General features: G+C 41.9%; 2 protein-coding genes across 3 annotated transcripts in view; one reads left to right on the top strand and one right to left on the bottom strand.

Moving 5' to 3' along the window:
* The window catches only part of TMEM117 (transmembrane protein 117), a 326,549-nt gene that overhangs the window by 26,243 nt on the left and 286,149 nt on the right, over positions 1-14,157 (top strand). The window lies entirely within an intron of this gene.
* On the bottom strand, positions 6,519-7,519 carry LOC122466260 (P2Y purinoceptor 1-like). The gene is made up of 2 exons (XM_043548961.1): positions 7,471-7,519; positions 6,519-7,294 (listed from the first exon to the last, which is right to left on the bottom strand). Exons 1-2 carry the CDS (start codon positions 7,517-7,519, stop codon positions 6,519-6,521), a joined length of 825 nt encoding a protein of 274 aa, XP_043404896.1.

The following is a 14,157-nucleotide window of genomic DNA, read 5'->3' as shown; positions in this document are numbered from 1 at the left end:
AACCATTTTAGGACCATGTGTTTCCAAATGAAAATATGACTAGGTAAATATAAGCAGATGTCTCAGTGCCTTTTAACTTTTGTTTTGCAGGGAAACATTAATTTTAATCAGGACAACATTAGCATCAGCTCTGCATGGTTGAGTAAATACGTTTTTAAAAATGTGCTATCAACTGATTATAACCTCATTTATCAAGAGGAGAGAGAACTTCTAGAAATGTTGTCAGCCATAGAGGACTATACACTGTTGAATGATACAGAGATGGAGCATGGCTAGGTGGTGATAGTAGAAGAGGGAAGGAAATTTCATGGTAATTATCAAAAACAACGCAGAGTCCTTGTGGCACCTTAGAGACAGACTGATCAAGTAGGCCGGGGTGCATTCGTTACCCTATGGGAGGGTGGCAAGCCTGGGGTCTGCCCTGTTCGAGCATTGAGGGCTTACATGGCAATATGGTGGAAGGGAGAAGGCCCCCTTTTTGTACACGGAGACAGGATTCCCCTCATGGCATATCAATTGATTACCATACTGAGACGGGGGATAACAAGGTTGGGGGGCCAGCCCAGGAATTTGGTCCCCACTCATTCAGAATAGGGGCGGCTATGGCAGCAGTGCAGATAGGTATGGAAACAGAGGCTATTCTGGTAATCGGGCGCTGGCAGTTGACTGCATACCGAATATATGTAAGACTACAGGTGGGAAATGAACATTAATTGGTTGTGTTCTCATTTCAGATACAGGACAGCCGGCTATACACACGAGGGTGTGGATCTGTGGGCACAATATTGTGTTTTGGGTGCATAGGCATGCATCCAGGTTGCCCGAGGACTCCCAGCTGGGATTCGGTGGCGAAGCATTACTCAGTTGGCATGCACGGAGGGGCATTTTATGGGATCAACTGATACCGCTGTTGTATGCTGTGCAGGCGTGTCAGTGGCCACCAGATATTTTGGTGATATCCCTGGGAGAAATTGATCTGGGAAGACTTAAAGGGGTGGAGTTAATGCTTCAAAGTAGGAGGAACCTGAAGCAGATCCTGGCAATTTTTCCGGGCGTTAACATTGTTTGGTTGGATATGCTTCAGTGCAGTGTCAGGTGGGGAGCCATGAACCCCGCCGGGGTGGACAAAACCAGGAAGTATGTGAACAGGGAAGTGGCCAAATTCTTGTTGCCCTTGTGGGGGACGGTAATTTCACATCCTGGCATATTCTATGGGGCTCTGGAGTTATTTTGGCAGAATGGGGTGCACCTGTTAAACTCAGGTGCTGCCATATTTTTGGTTGATATGAAAAAAAGCCTTGGAAGATGTCTGGGAACCTGGCGGGGTGTGGGGAGGACACAGCCAAGCTAATGGCTGGTGCGTCCTTGTAGTGGATGTTCAGCGCAGGTACTCCATAAATGAAGGCACAAAAGAATGGATAAATGGCTTGAAAAAGGAATTAAGGAGAGGTACTTGGTAATTGAGCAAGCTGGTGGCAGTTGGGGACTCCTATGATTGGTACAGCAGGGAGCCTACCCCGCATCATTATAATCCACCTTAACTCCTCCTACGAGCGGAGTAGGAATTGCTGGAGGGACCTGGGTGAAAAAGTGGTGGAGGCTCCCCCTTTGCTCCCCCCCTGGAATGGCTGGAATTGGAGGTTCCCAGCAGTGGATCTGCTGGAGGGACATGAACGGAAAGGGGTGGGGGAGGGGGAGCCGAAAAAAGCACTCCTCCCCTCCCCCCCAGTAAATTGTGGCGGTTTTCACTTGCACTGCACATTTTATCTGCCGGATTAGTCCCAAACATCTAATAATAAAGTTGCGGCCTGATTAAACCCATATCTAATGTCTGCTGTCATTCTTTCGGCATAGCCAGACAGTCACCACCCTGCACTTTAAGTGGGTGAGGGGTGGGGCAGGAGGGTTTGTCTGGCTGTCTGGGAGAAGAGGGCAATGCTTTCTGGCTTGGAGGAAGAGGGGAGACCTAAACCTGCTGGAAAAGCAGCCAGGTGGTGGATGACTCACCACCTAGGAATGGGGGATTCAAAAAGGTCAGCCTGGGCCTGTTAATCTCTAAGGTGCCACAAGGACTCCTCCTTGTTTTTGCTGATACAGACTAACAGGGCTTCCACTCTGAATCATAGTAATTATGTAACCTAAAATTAACCTCTAAGGGTACATCTACACAGCAGCTGGGATGTGTGATTCCCAGCTCCCTACACACACTAGCTGTGCTCCAGCTAGTGCCTCAAACTAGCAGTGTGGCTGTGGTGGCATGGGTGGCGGCCCAGGCTTGCCACCAGAGTACGTACCCAGGGGGTCAGGTAGGATTGTACTCAGGGGGCTAGCCTCAGCCTCTGCCCCTGCCATTGCGGCTACACTGTTATTTTTAGGTGCTAGCTTGAGCAGAGCTATGTACATCTACTTGAGCTGGGAATCACACCTCCCAGTGAATGTGTAGACCTACTCTAAGGACTAGATGTTTGCCTTTGGGCACAGCCCTTAGCAAGGTGTGGAGCCTAAGATGTACCACCCCAGGAGCAGCTGCGGGGAGGCATTGTGTCTTGGACACGCTCCTGAGTCACAGTCTCTTTCCTGCTTGCTTGGAGGTTGAGGGCAGTCATTTGCTCCTGGCCTATACCAGCAACAAACTACAACAGCCCCCATGCTTCCTCAGCTGTATTGGCCAGTGAGTAGGGGGGATTAAGCCCACTCCTGGTCCTTCTTGGGAGGGAGTAAATGGGTGAGCAATACCTGCTAACTTCTGCGTACAAGTTCTGGGTAGCCCTACAACAGTGTGTAAGGGGGTGGTTCTTACTCCTTCTTACTCTTACTCTTTCTCTCCTCTGTGGGCTTGTAGTCCAAGTCACAATCCAGCCCTGTAGTCTTTAGACTTCTATTATTGTTGCTTTTGCTGATATAAAGAGCCTCTGTGTGTTTTTCTAGCAACCTCATTTGGCCAAACCCAACCTCATTTTGGCCAAGCCAAGATGGAAACAGACATGTAGACCAGGTCATACTTTCTCACACTTTTCATACAGCAGTTCACGTGCTCCTTCCTTTGAACAAGTGTATTGGGGGGGAACAAATTAACACAGAAACTCTGTGGCTTCACTAAAGCTGCAGAGACCAGATAGAGGGTGTGCAGGGCCACTGCAAATGTAGAATAGATGGAGAGCTGGGTCTGAATAGGTAGCAGTGAACTGAGGATCTGGACCACCAACCCTGTGGGTCCTGCCTAACTAAACCAAGGGGATCATCCTTTGTGCATCTCACCAATCTGTTCTCCCTGACCTCCCAGCGAGGAGTGTGCAGCAGGACTTGGAGCCTTGCTGCGTGGGCTGCTGGTCATGGTCTGCATTCTGACTCTCTGGAGGAGTTACTGAGGGAGCAGTGGGAATTGCTACTGTCTTTTATTTTTATCGGATTAATTGGTTGCACTGTGAGTTCTCTGCAGAGCAGGGCTATTCACTCTCTCCTTGCTTCATCCCCATTGGCCACGCAGCTGTTTATGGAGGGAGGGGAAGGCCATCCTATTTTGCCACCTTCACACTTTGCATGGCCTCACTGCACAGGGGCCTGCCCTATATAATGTAGCACACAAACAGCATTGTGATCAATTACATGTATGCACCTTCTGATCACTGGATACCAGTGTGGTTGTGGCAATCATTGCTCTTCGCTAGCTGATATAAAGAGTTTGTAAAGTCATACTGGGTGCTGACTAAACCATTTCTTCACTGTTGTCCTTGAAAAATTGTTATTCCTTTTTTTTTTTTAATGTGGAACCCAAGCATCCAAAGCATGGATTGTGCTAAAGAATCTCTGAAATCCACTTTAGCAATGCTTAGAAAAAGCATTGCATACCAGTTGCTGTAGGGCTATCTACAAAACTGTCTAAAGCTTGCTAAGCATATTCAATCCAACCTCACTTGGAACTTCTAATAATACAATTTTTCAACTACTGGTTCCCTTGTGACCAGAGATTGAATTCTCAGGTCTTGTAAAGATTGGGATTGTACGAGGAAACCATTTTAATCTTGTTTCTAAATCCAAAAAGTGCCTTCAAGTGCAGTTCACATGATTCCTTCTTTGAGGGGGGTGCTTCTTTCATAACAAAAAAAAGAGCTTTCTACTTAATGTGCAATACTACTATTAACACCCCAAGCATCTAATTCAGGAGTGGCCAACCTGTGGCCACATGCCCTGCAGGGTCAGAAGATATTGGACTTTACATGTGTGACATTATGCCTAGGAAAGCTGTTGCTGGTCCCATACTGAATCTTGCCCATCCAGTGTTCACTGAGGTTAACTTTTTTGAGAGCAGTATTACATTGGGGAGTGGAAATGTGCCTGAGGCAGGTCAATTTAAAGAAAAAAAAATGGCAGCTGTTTGAAGCTGTTCGGTGGGGTGATGCTGGGGGAGATGGCCAGTTTGCCAAGGGCAGGGAAAGCAATCAAAGGTACACATATTCATTCACCCTGTGGCTGTGTAGTTCTTCACATGGGATCAGATTCTTGTCCATTCTCTTGATGAGATGCACCTTACTCCGTAAATGGTGTCGGAATCTGGCCCGTGAATATTACTTCCACACGTTCGGGATGTATGTGTCTATTTTTAATATTCTCAGTATTTGTCCAGTGATGCATTTGTGAGGGCTTATATTATGGAACACAGTGCATTGTTAACAAACTTGTCCAGTTTGTATTGGACAATCAATGGATAAAACAAACTCCAAAATATAGTTTTATTTTTTTCCTTAAAACAAAAGCACATTTAAGATTAAGAAGCATCTGGAGGAAAAGGAGGGCTCGTCTCCCCAGTTGGGTATAAAGCTCCTTAGGAAAGAATAGATCCAAGGATGTACCATTTTCATGTGAAATCTGATATTTCAGTTTGAATCAGCTTAACAAGTACTTTAGATGCTTAAGCCATAGTCCTTTATTTCGCTGCCTAAAATAGCTAGTGACAACATAAAAAATCCATTGGACTAGACAAAGACAAGTATTGTTTTTGCTTGACAGAGTTGAAACATGTATGGTAAAGTGAATTTGGTCCTGATAGAACACGGAATTAATTTTATATCAAGTCATTTTCAAACTATGGAAACGAAACAATGACTGAACTGTACAAATACAAGAATAGATTATCCAAGGCTCTTGGAAAATAATTTAATATTCTTACTGACACAGCTGCTTTAATAATTAACAAATTGTGTAAGTGCTGTCAAAACACCATCTCACTAGGTAGATGAATCAAAAACATGAATGGATTTTGCTAGTGTAAGGTGTTCAGAAAATATGTTGGAAAACATTTGAAGTCAGTTGCTCAGTGATTGATTACATGTTTCCCTGTTATAACTGTGATGGTTCATGTGTATTCTTAGTTTGGAGCTTGAGTTTTGTTTGAACTTGCTTTTTTGAGCCCCTGTTGCATTAGATCTGGGATTTTCAAAGAGCCACTAGGCTTCTTTGAAAATCTAATTCTAAAGCCCTAGTTTAGCAACAATTTATACTCCAAAGCTTTGCTATCTAGGGATGGACTTAAGCACACGTACTTAAGTACCTTGCTCACTTGGGGCCCAGCAGCACGTGCCCTCTTTGCAGGTAGATTTACTTTCCACTAGCAGTGTCAATGGAACTCTAGTGCAGATGAGGCATGAGTAGTTTGCCTCATTGCAGGACTTCAGTCCTTGAAGGACATCACCTTTCTGCTGGCTGGCTGTGCAGGAGTGAATGTAACCCACAATGAATAAACTGCTGTTTAGAATCCTTTTTGGTTTGTTTGTGCTACACGGAATGTTATGCATTCCTGAGAGAGAGAGTGTTTGTGTGTGTATGTGTACGTGTAACCCACACACCCCTTGGGCGTGGTGTTCTGTCTCATCTAGTGGCACCGACGCCACTTAGAGAGCAGTTAATAAGTCTGCTCTACAGCCTTAGTTAACAGCCAGTTGGCTTTTAGCTCATGCTGTAGAGGCTCATCTATTAAGCTCCAGACGCCCCAGGTTCAATCCTGCCCACCGATGACCAGGGATTTCAACTGGGAAGTCTCCGAAGCTCGGGAAGTGCTTCCTTAGCTAGGGGAAGTATGAAACCCACACACCTCCTCGGTGTGGTGTTCTGTCCCATCTAGTGGCACTGAGACCATTTAGAAAGAGAGATAAAATGAGTCTGCTCTTCAGCCTTAGCTAACAGCCAGTTAGCTTTTAGCTTATGCTGTAGAGACTCATGCACTAAGCTCCAGAGGTCCCCGGTTCGATCCCACTCGCTGATGACCGGGGTCTGTTGGTGTTACATAGTCAAATGGATAATAATATTTAAACTGTCAACGGTATGGCCAAAAAAACCCCAAACGCCTGTTCTTCTTTTTCAGTGGATCCATCTGGCAATTCTAATTTCCCAGATGGCTTCTCAATATTTTTGCTTTCCCAAGAGATTGTTGTAACCATGCTGAAAAAAAGAAATTAAAAAGTGCATGACACTGAAACTAACTGGCTCATGAGAAACACGTGGGGTGTTTTGTGGATTGCAGTTTAATTCCGCATTCTCTGCTGGGCCACAGTGATATCCCTGACCTTCCGTGAATGGCAGCAGTGACACCCAGAATTAGCAGGACATTTTATCATTTGAAATCTTTGATGGAAATTCTTACTTACCAATATAAAAATGATAGGGTCTAAGCAACTGCTAATACTGCAGATGATTTCAGTGAGTTCATAAATGGTAAATATCATGCTTATATTGTCAGAGTTTAGTTGGTAATTCAATCTGTAAATTAATACTGCTATCATCATGACATGATAGGGAATGAATGCAATAGCAAAAACAATCATTGCCACAGAAATCAACATCAGAGGTTTAGCAATTCTATTTCTTCTCTGTTGACGCTTCTTCAGTTGTTGTAATGCCTTAAGAGTCAACATATAGCAGGTAAATATGACTGTGGCTGGAATTAGGAATCCAAATACAACTCTGGAGATTGTGAATGGCACCACGAAGTGTAAAGGTTCTCCAATGTATTCCAGGCAAGCTACAGTGTCATTTTGTCTTTCAACTGCAAACGTATAGTAAAAATCAGGAACTGATTCAATGAAAATGAAGATCCATATTGCAATGGTACAAAATGTAGCCTTGTTTTTGTCCCACCACTTTAATGAACTGATAGGATGGACAGCACCTACATACCGATCAAAGCTGATGAGTGTCAGAAAATAGATACTTCCGTAGATATTAATATTGAAGAATATTCTTTTAAACTGGCAAAATGTCTGACTGGAGTATATGGCTAACTTCTGTAGATTATAGTAAACTGAAAAAGGAACCATGAGAATCCAAGTAAAGTCACACAGTGCCAGATTGAACAGAAATATAGTGCTACTAGTCCATGACTTTATGCTGTATGCATAATGTAGTATTGCAAAGATATTTCCCAGAAATCCCAGTAATAAAGCAAAAAGGCAAACGATAATCAGAAAATAACAGTACCACTCCAGTTTACTATAGGTGTTGCAGAAGAAAGTAATGCATGTAGCATTCAGCGTCTTTCCATGATCTCTGCCTAAAGGGGAAAGTGAGACCAAAAGCTTTTGAAATAAAATGAAAGCATGAATTAAATCTATTGAATTTACAGTTCAGAACTCTGAGTAAAATCCAACTTGTTTTAATCAGTAAAAACAATTCAGAAACCAGAGGCTATTCTGTAATAGCTCATCTTCAGTACCTGAAGAATATATATATTTTAAAAAGATAAACCATTGCTTTATGGCAGCAGCAGTTCAGGCCATCATTATGAACCTATAGCAACACATTCTCTCTTTTCCACCTAATATTTGTAAGTAAATTTAGCCCTGAGGAGAAAATCTAGGTTGAAAGCATGGGACAATTTATTTTTTCATAAGAGAGAGAGAGAGAGAGAGAGAGAGCGAGCACATACAGTAGCATAATCTTCCCACTGCCCTCCCAATGTGCCTTTACCCAGCTCTGGAGGAAAGACCTCGAAGGGTCGGAGTATAGTTAATGCTCAACGCTCATTGTATTCTTGGCCTTTTTTACCTTGAATGTCAATAAGTGTACCTTTATTGAGAGTGGCATTTGTAATGTGGACATCTGCTCAGCGGCTGGCAGTCTGAGACCTGAAACTCTGAATCCTGACAACCTGGGATGAAATCCTGACCCCACTGAAGTCAATGGCAGTCTGATGCCTAGAGCATTTGATAGGTCCCTTTTTATTTTTTGTCTAATTCTAATAATAATCTAGCCCATCGACACTGTACTTGCTGGGACTAAGGGGAATGAATTTTGTCTCACTTTCCATGGCATTGCCTGCACAAAGCCCAATTACTTTGGCTTTGTCTGATAGGGGGAGGTGGCGAAGAGTGGGTGGGAAAATGGTGATTTTTGACTCTAACAGAGTAGCATAGTGTGTAGCGTTGTGTATATTTCACAACAAGGGTTTTATGCTGATAAAGCTTGTTGTAAATTGGAGAAAATAAGAGTGGTAGTTGTTGTTAAATATTTTCCAAGTGAAGTTAACCCTGACAAGTTAACAAGTCTTTTTTGTGGTCATTTCAATGAAAGGGTTTCTTTTACTATACTGTATGATTTGGTTTCAAATAGTCCTTTGATCTGAAGTTATATGAATAGTTAGCACTAGACTTGTCTTTTTCCGTTATTTAGAGTGCTGGAGTGAAATCATCCTCTGCCTTAGCTTAGCTTGCCTTTTAATTTTAAGTTTTTTTCTAAGAATTTTGCATTCTTAACAAATAATTAATTGAAGTTTGAATATTTTGCTGGGCTGGGTCACAGTTAAGTCTAGCTGGTTATGTTTGTCACATCTCTGTCCAAATTACTGCAGCAGCTCCCAAGCGTGGAAAATCTGTCCAAAGCAGGGGTGCAGAGCAGAGCAATCTATTCACCATCCACACTCCAGTGGAGAGGCTCTCTATTTCTGCTGCTTAGGGAATATTCAGAAGTTTTGCTCAGAATAAAACACACATACAGTAATACCTTGTGTGAAAGAATACACTGCCTTCCAACGTGCTACTGATTTCCTGAAAAACGTCAAGAATGAAGTTGTAGATGTGGTGGCATTTCCATCATGGGTCACAGACCTGCAAGGTAAGCAAGTACTAGTATCTGCACTTTATTAGATGGAGAAACTGAGGCTCAAATTAAGAGCTTGATGCAGCAAGGTGGTAAGGGCACTTAGCTCCTTCTGGGGACATTTAGCTCTAATGGACGTAGATGGGAATCAAAGGTGCTCAAACCTGCCAGTTGAGGCATCCAACAGCTTGGGGATTGGGGCCAAAATTGCTGAGAAACTTGTGGGAAAGTTTGGAAAAAGGCTGGATTTCCTGACTTCCAGCTTGTATTTGAACAAGACCATTTTGATTATGGCTCTCTGATATCTGGATATAAAGTCTTACTTAGTAAACATACATTTGTAACAGGCTTACTCATGATGGCTAAATCATGATACCCAAATCTGAAATATTAAAATAGCTATGATGCCTGTGCAATTATTATCCTTAATTATTATTTATATTACAGTATTGGTCAGAGCATCAATCTGGATTAGGGCCACATTGTATTATCTATTGTATAAACATTTACGAGATGGTCGCTACCCCAAAGACCTTATAGGTACTGATAGTGCTTATTGTACCGTGCCATAAATGTATCAAAGATTTCTAGTGATAACGGAGACCGTGAGAGAGAGAGATGTTGCATGGAATTTACAGTCACATCATTTAAAATATTTCCTGTAATCTTATTTAAAACATTGGTTGCAGTCCGGGATCCATTAATTGCAAAGGATGCTCTTGCCCTTCAGTTTTATCCCCTCGACCAACAACCTTTCCTCAACTCCCCTCCACCCTCTGCATCTGCCTGTCTGCCCCACACCACAATAGAGTTCTTTCTTCCCATCCTGGCATCCTTCTCCTTAGCCACTGAAATTGTTCTTCTTTACTGCTCTGCTAGCCAGTACCACCAGAGTAATACGATCCAGTGGATTTGATTAGATCAATTTCAGAATTTAGGGCTAGGACATTGCACTTGTGAGTTATGAGAATTTTGTCCCTACAGATTGCAGTGTTCAAGGCTGTGTCCATGTATCATTAATCCATAAATAACCCTTAACGGTGACAGCAGGAAAGGAAATTGTTAGTGCAGTGACTAAAACAATGAGCAACAGAAGCATGAAAATATCCTTCTATTGCTAGTGAGCAGTCACATATGCTGTTAGTGCCTGGTCCTTCTCCCACTGAAGTCAATTTGTGTTTTTCCCTTGACTTCAACAGGAACAGGATTGAACTTTGGGGCTAAGAAATATTCTGGAGTCACTGCAAGTATCTTTTTTCAGTTGATCAGTGTCCACTTTTGATGGAGATGGCCTGGAAGAATGAGTAGATGCAAATGACAAATCAACTGATGGAGCATCCAAAAAACCCCAAATACCTATGATTTGAAAATTGGACGGATATCTGAATACCCTGTAAGCACTCAGCAGAAGTCTGAGTCACTCCAGGGGCCACACTGACCCCTTCAGCAGTCCTGAATTGGGAAGATGGAAAGGAGAATAAAAGCCACTTTAACTTCCCATCCACAGGGGCTGCAAGTTTTGTACTATGTCTAAGAGGTATAGAGCAGAATCTTACTAATGCTTTGTTTGATAGTGTGCTACAGCTCTAAACAACATAGAAGCATTGTAGGTTTAAAAAATGTGATCCATTTTATTGGATTAATTTCTACATCTTTTCATTAGCATTGTGGTTTTTCTTTAGGATCAGAAAGAAATATGGGTTAGAACTCTATGGCAGCTCCCCTGCCTCTGAATAGCTACAAGCTGTTATAGGAGCCAACTTGGCTTCTGTTTCTAGAAGAAATTAGGTTGCTCAATCCTTTTAATTATATAGAACAAATAGGGCCAGATCTTCACCTGGTGTAAATTGCCTTAGCTGCATTGTGGCGTGAGGTATATTGCTTGTAACAGGTATGCTAATTCACCTCTTGGCTTGCCTCAGTGCTCTAAAATCCCCAGGGCTCTGCTTTCCATTCATGGAATGTCTCTTAGGATCTACAGAGACTGGCAAGCAGTGGATAGTGAGATAACTGAATCTCCTTTGGCTACTATACCTGCCTTGGCCTCTAAATTGTTGGGCTCAGTAGAGTTCAATGTTTGTACAAAAATGATTTATTGAACTTGTGTTTTGAGCTGGGAAGACCATATTACATCACTGAAATTAATCTGACCTACCTACAGTTAATTTGTGGTTACAGCTTATTAAACAACCATTCATATGGCATCTAACATAAAATATTGGGCAAAGATTGTCTTCCATTAGACTTGGGCCAATATTTTTCCAAAAATATTTTATTGTAGAAGTAATTTTATACCAAGGACCATGTTCTGCTGTGGTATAACATTATTGATTTCAGTGGAGTTACACCAGGCATTAATTTGGCTCTATTATTGAAAGATTAAATCCAATTACAATCTAGAAAGACATTACATCACATGCCATTTATATAATTTAGTTCCTTAAGATTCAATCTCTCTTAGTCCATTTTCCCTTCTTCTCTGCTGTTCCTTAAAATTAATGCCATGATTTTGAATGAATTGCTTTCTTTCTCTTTATTGACCTCCATAGTGCTACCTGGCCATTCATGACTGTATTTGAAGCTGCCTGGTGCTATTTAGGTTGGATTACTAGTTTTTGTTGTTGTGGTATGGTGTTCCATTGGTGTCCTTTTCCGTATTACTGACTGAGCACCATGTAATATATTCCCATTAGTTGCATATGCTCTCAATACTGTTCTTGTTAGTTCACATTCTACACAGCCTTATAAAACTAATATTAAGAAGAGTTTTGTTATAAATATATTATCAAACGTAGTTTGCAATGTTTGTTCACTGTAACATCTTATCTTTTTGGTTATTAATCATTCAGTACATTATGTTGTGTGCAGAATTGAATTGCTATAATAAAATGTAATGGACTGTTAAAGTCGAACATTTCAAGTTCAACTGCATTCAGCATATTATATTTTCAGGATTTATGTCTGTTAGTATGAACGGAACAATATATAACATAAAACTGTTCCTATAATAATAAGTGAGCATATGTTGTTATTCTCAAATATTTTGTAAAGTTTTTGTAACATTTTAACAGATAATCCACAATATAAACTATTTCTTTCACCAGGCAATGAAGTTATGCACCTATCTGAGAGTGAGAGTAAATCAAATCCTATATGGCAGAAATAAGCTACAGTAGTTGGATATTTAAGAATTTGCCAAGATGAAGCAAACATTACTTCATTTAAAAAGTTATATGCATTTGTATATGTATGTGTGTATTAATCAGTGTGAGTGTGATAGATGTATTTCTATAAAATAGGAAAAGGAAGGCACTTTAAAAGAATAGAAATGGAAGGAGTATCTAGTAAATCTTTCCCTTACCTTGTCTGAAAATGCTGAAATTATCTGTGATACAGAATTCTCTGTTCCAAACCATGTTTTTACTTTCCATTAACCTGGAGCCTTTTCAAAGTACAATGCTATTTTGCAAATATTTTGTTGTTAATCTGTGGATTTAGTAATATTCCATATACTGTGATTACTCTTCAGAGAGCAATTGTCAAACTGCATAAGAGAGATGTCTTTTACCATTAGGCTCCTCCTTTCAGTAAGGGAGGATACATTTCTATTACCATATTTTTTTCTGCATCCACCCAGTTTTGCCATGAGAAAGACAGGTCTTCTTGTAAATCCCAGAAACAGATAAAATCATGAAAATATGCTTCAGTTGTTGTACATGATGTGTTAGGATAGAAGAGTTGCTCTTTGCTGTGTTTTTTGGAATGGAATGATTCCATCAGTTTGCCTTTGGGCAGTGGACGTGCAGTCCGATCACAAGCCATTAGAAGGTAACATGAATAAGCCACTGCTGATTGCACCCAAATCACTACAACACACGTTATTCAGTCTCCAGTGCTATGAGGTGAGGATAAGTTACTGCCAAGAAAGTCAACAGTGGTTGCACATACACTGAGCAGGGCATAGTTTTCAGATTACAACATTTCAGATTACAATCCAGAACAGATTGTCTATCACCATGCTACAGGAACTTCGCCTCTCTTGTGGGAAGTTCCAGGTAATTCAATAAAAGCACCAAACAGGATGGGGTGCTACGATCAGTAAAACGATTCATACTCCAAGCCAGATCTCAAGGAGCAAGTGCCAAAGTAGATTACCCCGTAATATCTGGTGAAGGATGAGCTGTGTGTGCAAAACAGGTTTTTGTTTAAAAGGGACTCAGCAGTAATCCCAGCCGAATTAAGAGCTGACATCATTAGATGGTTACATTCTTCACACCTATGTAGAGAAGCATGCCTGGGATGATCCAGGGAATGTATCTACTGGACAGGCATGAATGTCCAATTGAGAAAGTCCATGGAATAGTACGAGATGTGCAAAAAGTATAGACATCAACAATGGAACGAGACTCTACAGCTCCATGAAATCCCAACCCAACTCTGGGAAAAGGTTGGAACGGACCTGTTCACTTTTAATGATAGCAAATACCAGATCATGATAGATTACTACTGCCATTTCTGGGAGGTGGGCTATCTGCTAGATGCTCAGGCAAGAACTGTGATCAGGAAACTGAAGGTGCTTTTTTGCAAGGTACGGCAGACGTGACATGCTATGCTTAAACAACAGTTCTCAGTACACTGCAGCAATATTCAAATGATTTAGCACCAAAGGGGAATTTGAGCGCAAGAAGTCTTACCTTAGCTTTGTGGTTACGTAGGGGTAGGCAGAGTCAGCAGTAAAGGCAGCAAATGCAAAACAGATAGGAAGGAATCCCTACCTGGAAATGTTGAACCATTTGCAATACATCCTCCCATAAACTAGATACAAGAAAAGCTGTGTTCCCTGGCACTTTACAAACTGGAAAGCTCTATAAACTGGCATTTTGGGAGGGAGTGCGGGGCGCGGGCTCTGGGAGGGAGTTTGGGTGCAGGAGGGGGCTCGGGGCAGGGGTTTGGGGCATGGGAGGGATTTTGGGGTGCTGGATCTGGGCGGCACTCACCAGGGCGGCTCCCCACAAGCAGCAACGTGTCCAGAGAGGCATGGCCAGGTCAATGCTCCTAGGTGGAAGAACG

The sequence above is a fragment of the Chelonia mydas genome, chromosome 1, assembly GCF_015237465.2.
Source record: "Chelonia mydas isolate rCheMyd1 chromosome 1, rCheMyd1.pri.v2, whole genome shotgun sequence".
Classification (NCBI taxonomy): domain Eukaryota; kingdom Metazoa; phylum Chordata; order Testudines; family Cheloniidae; genus Chelonia; species Chelonia mydas.
Note: the sequence above shows the minus strand (reverse complement) of the source record. Positions and strands in the feature narration are given on the sequence as shown.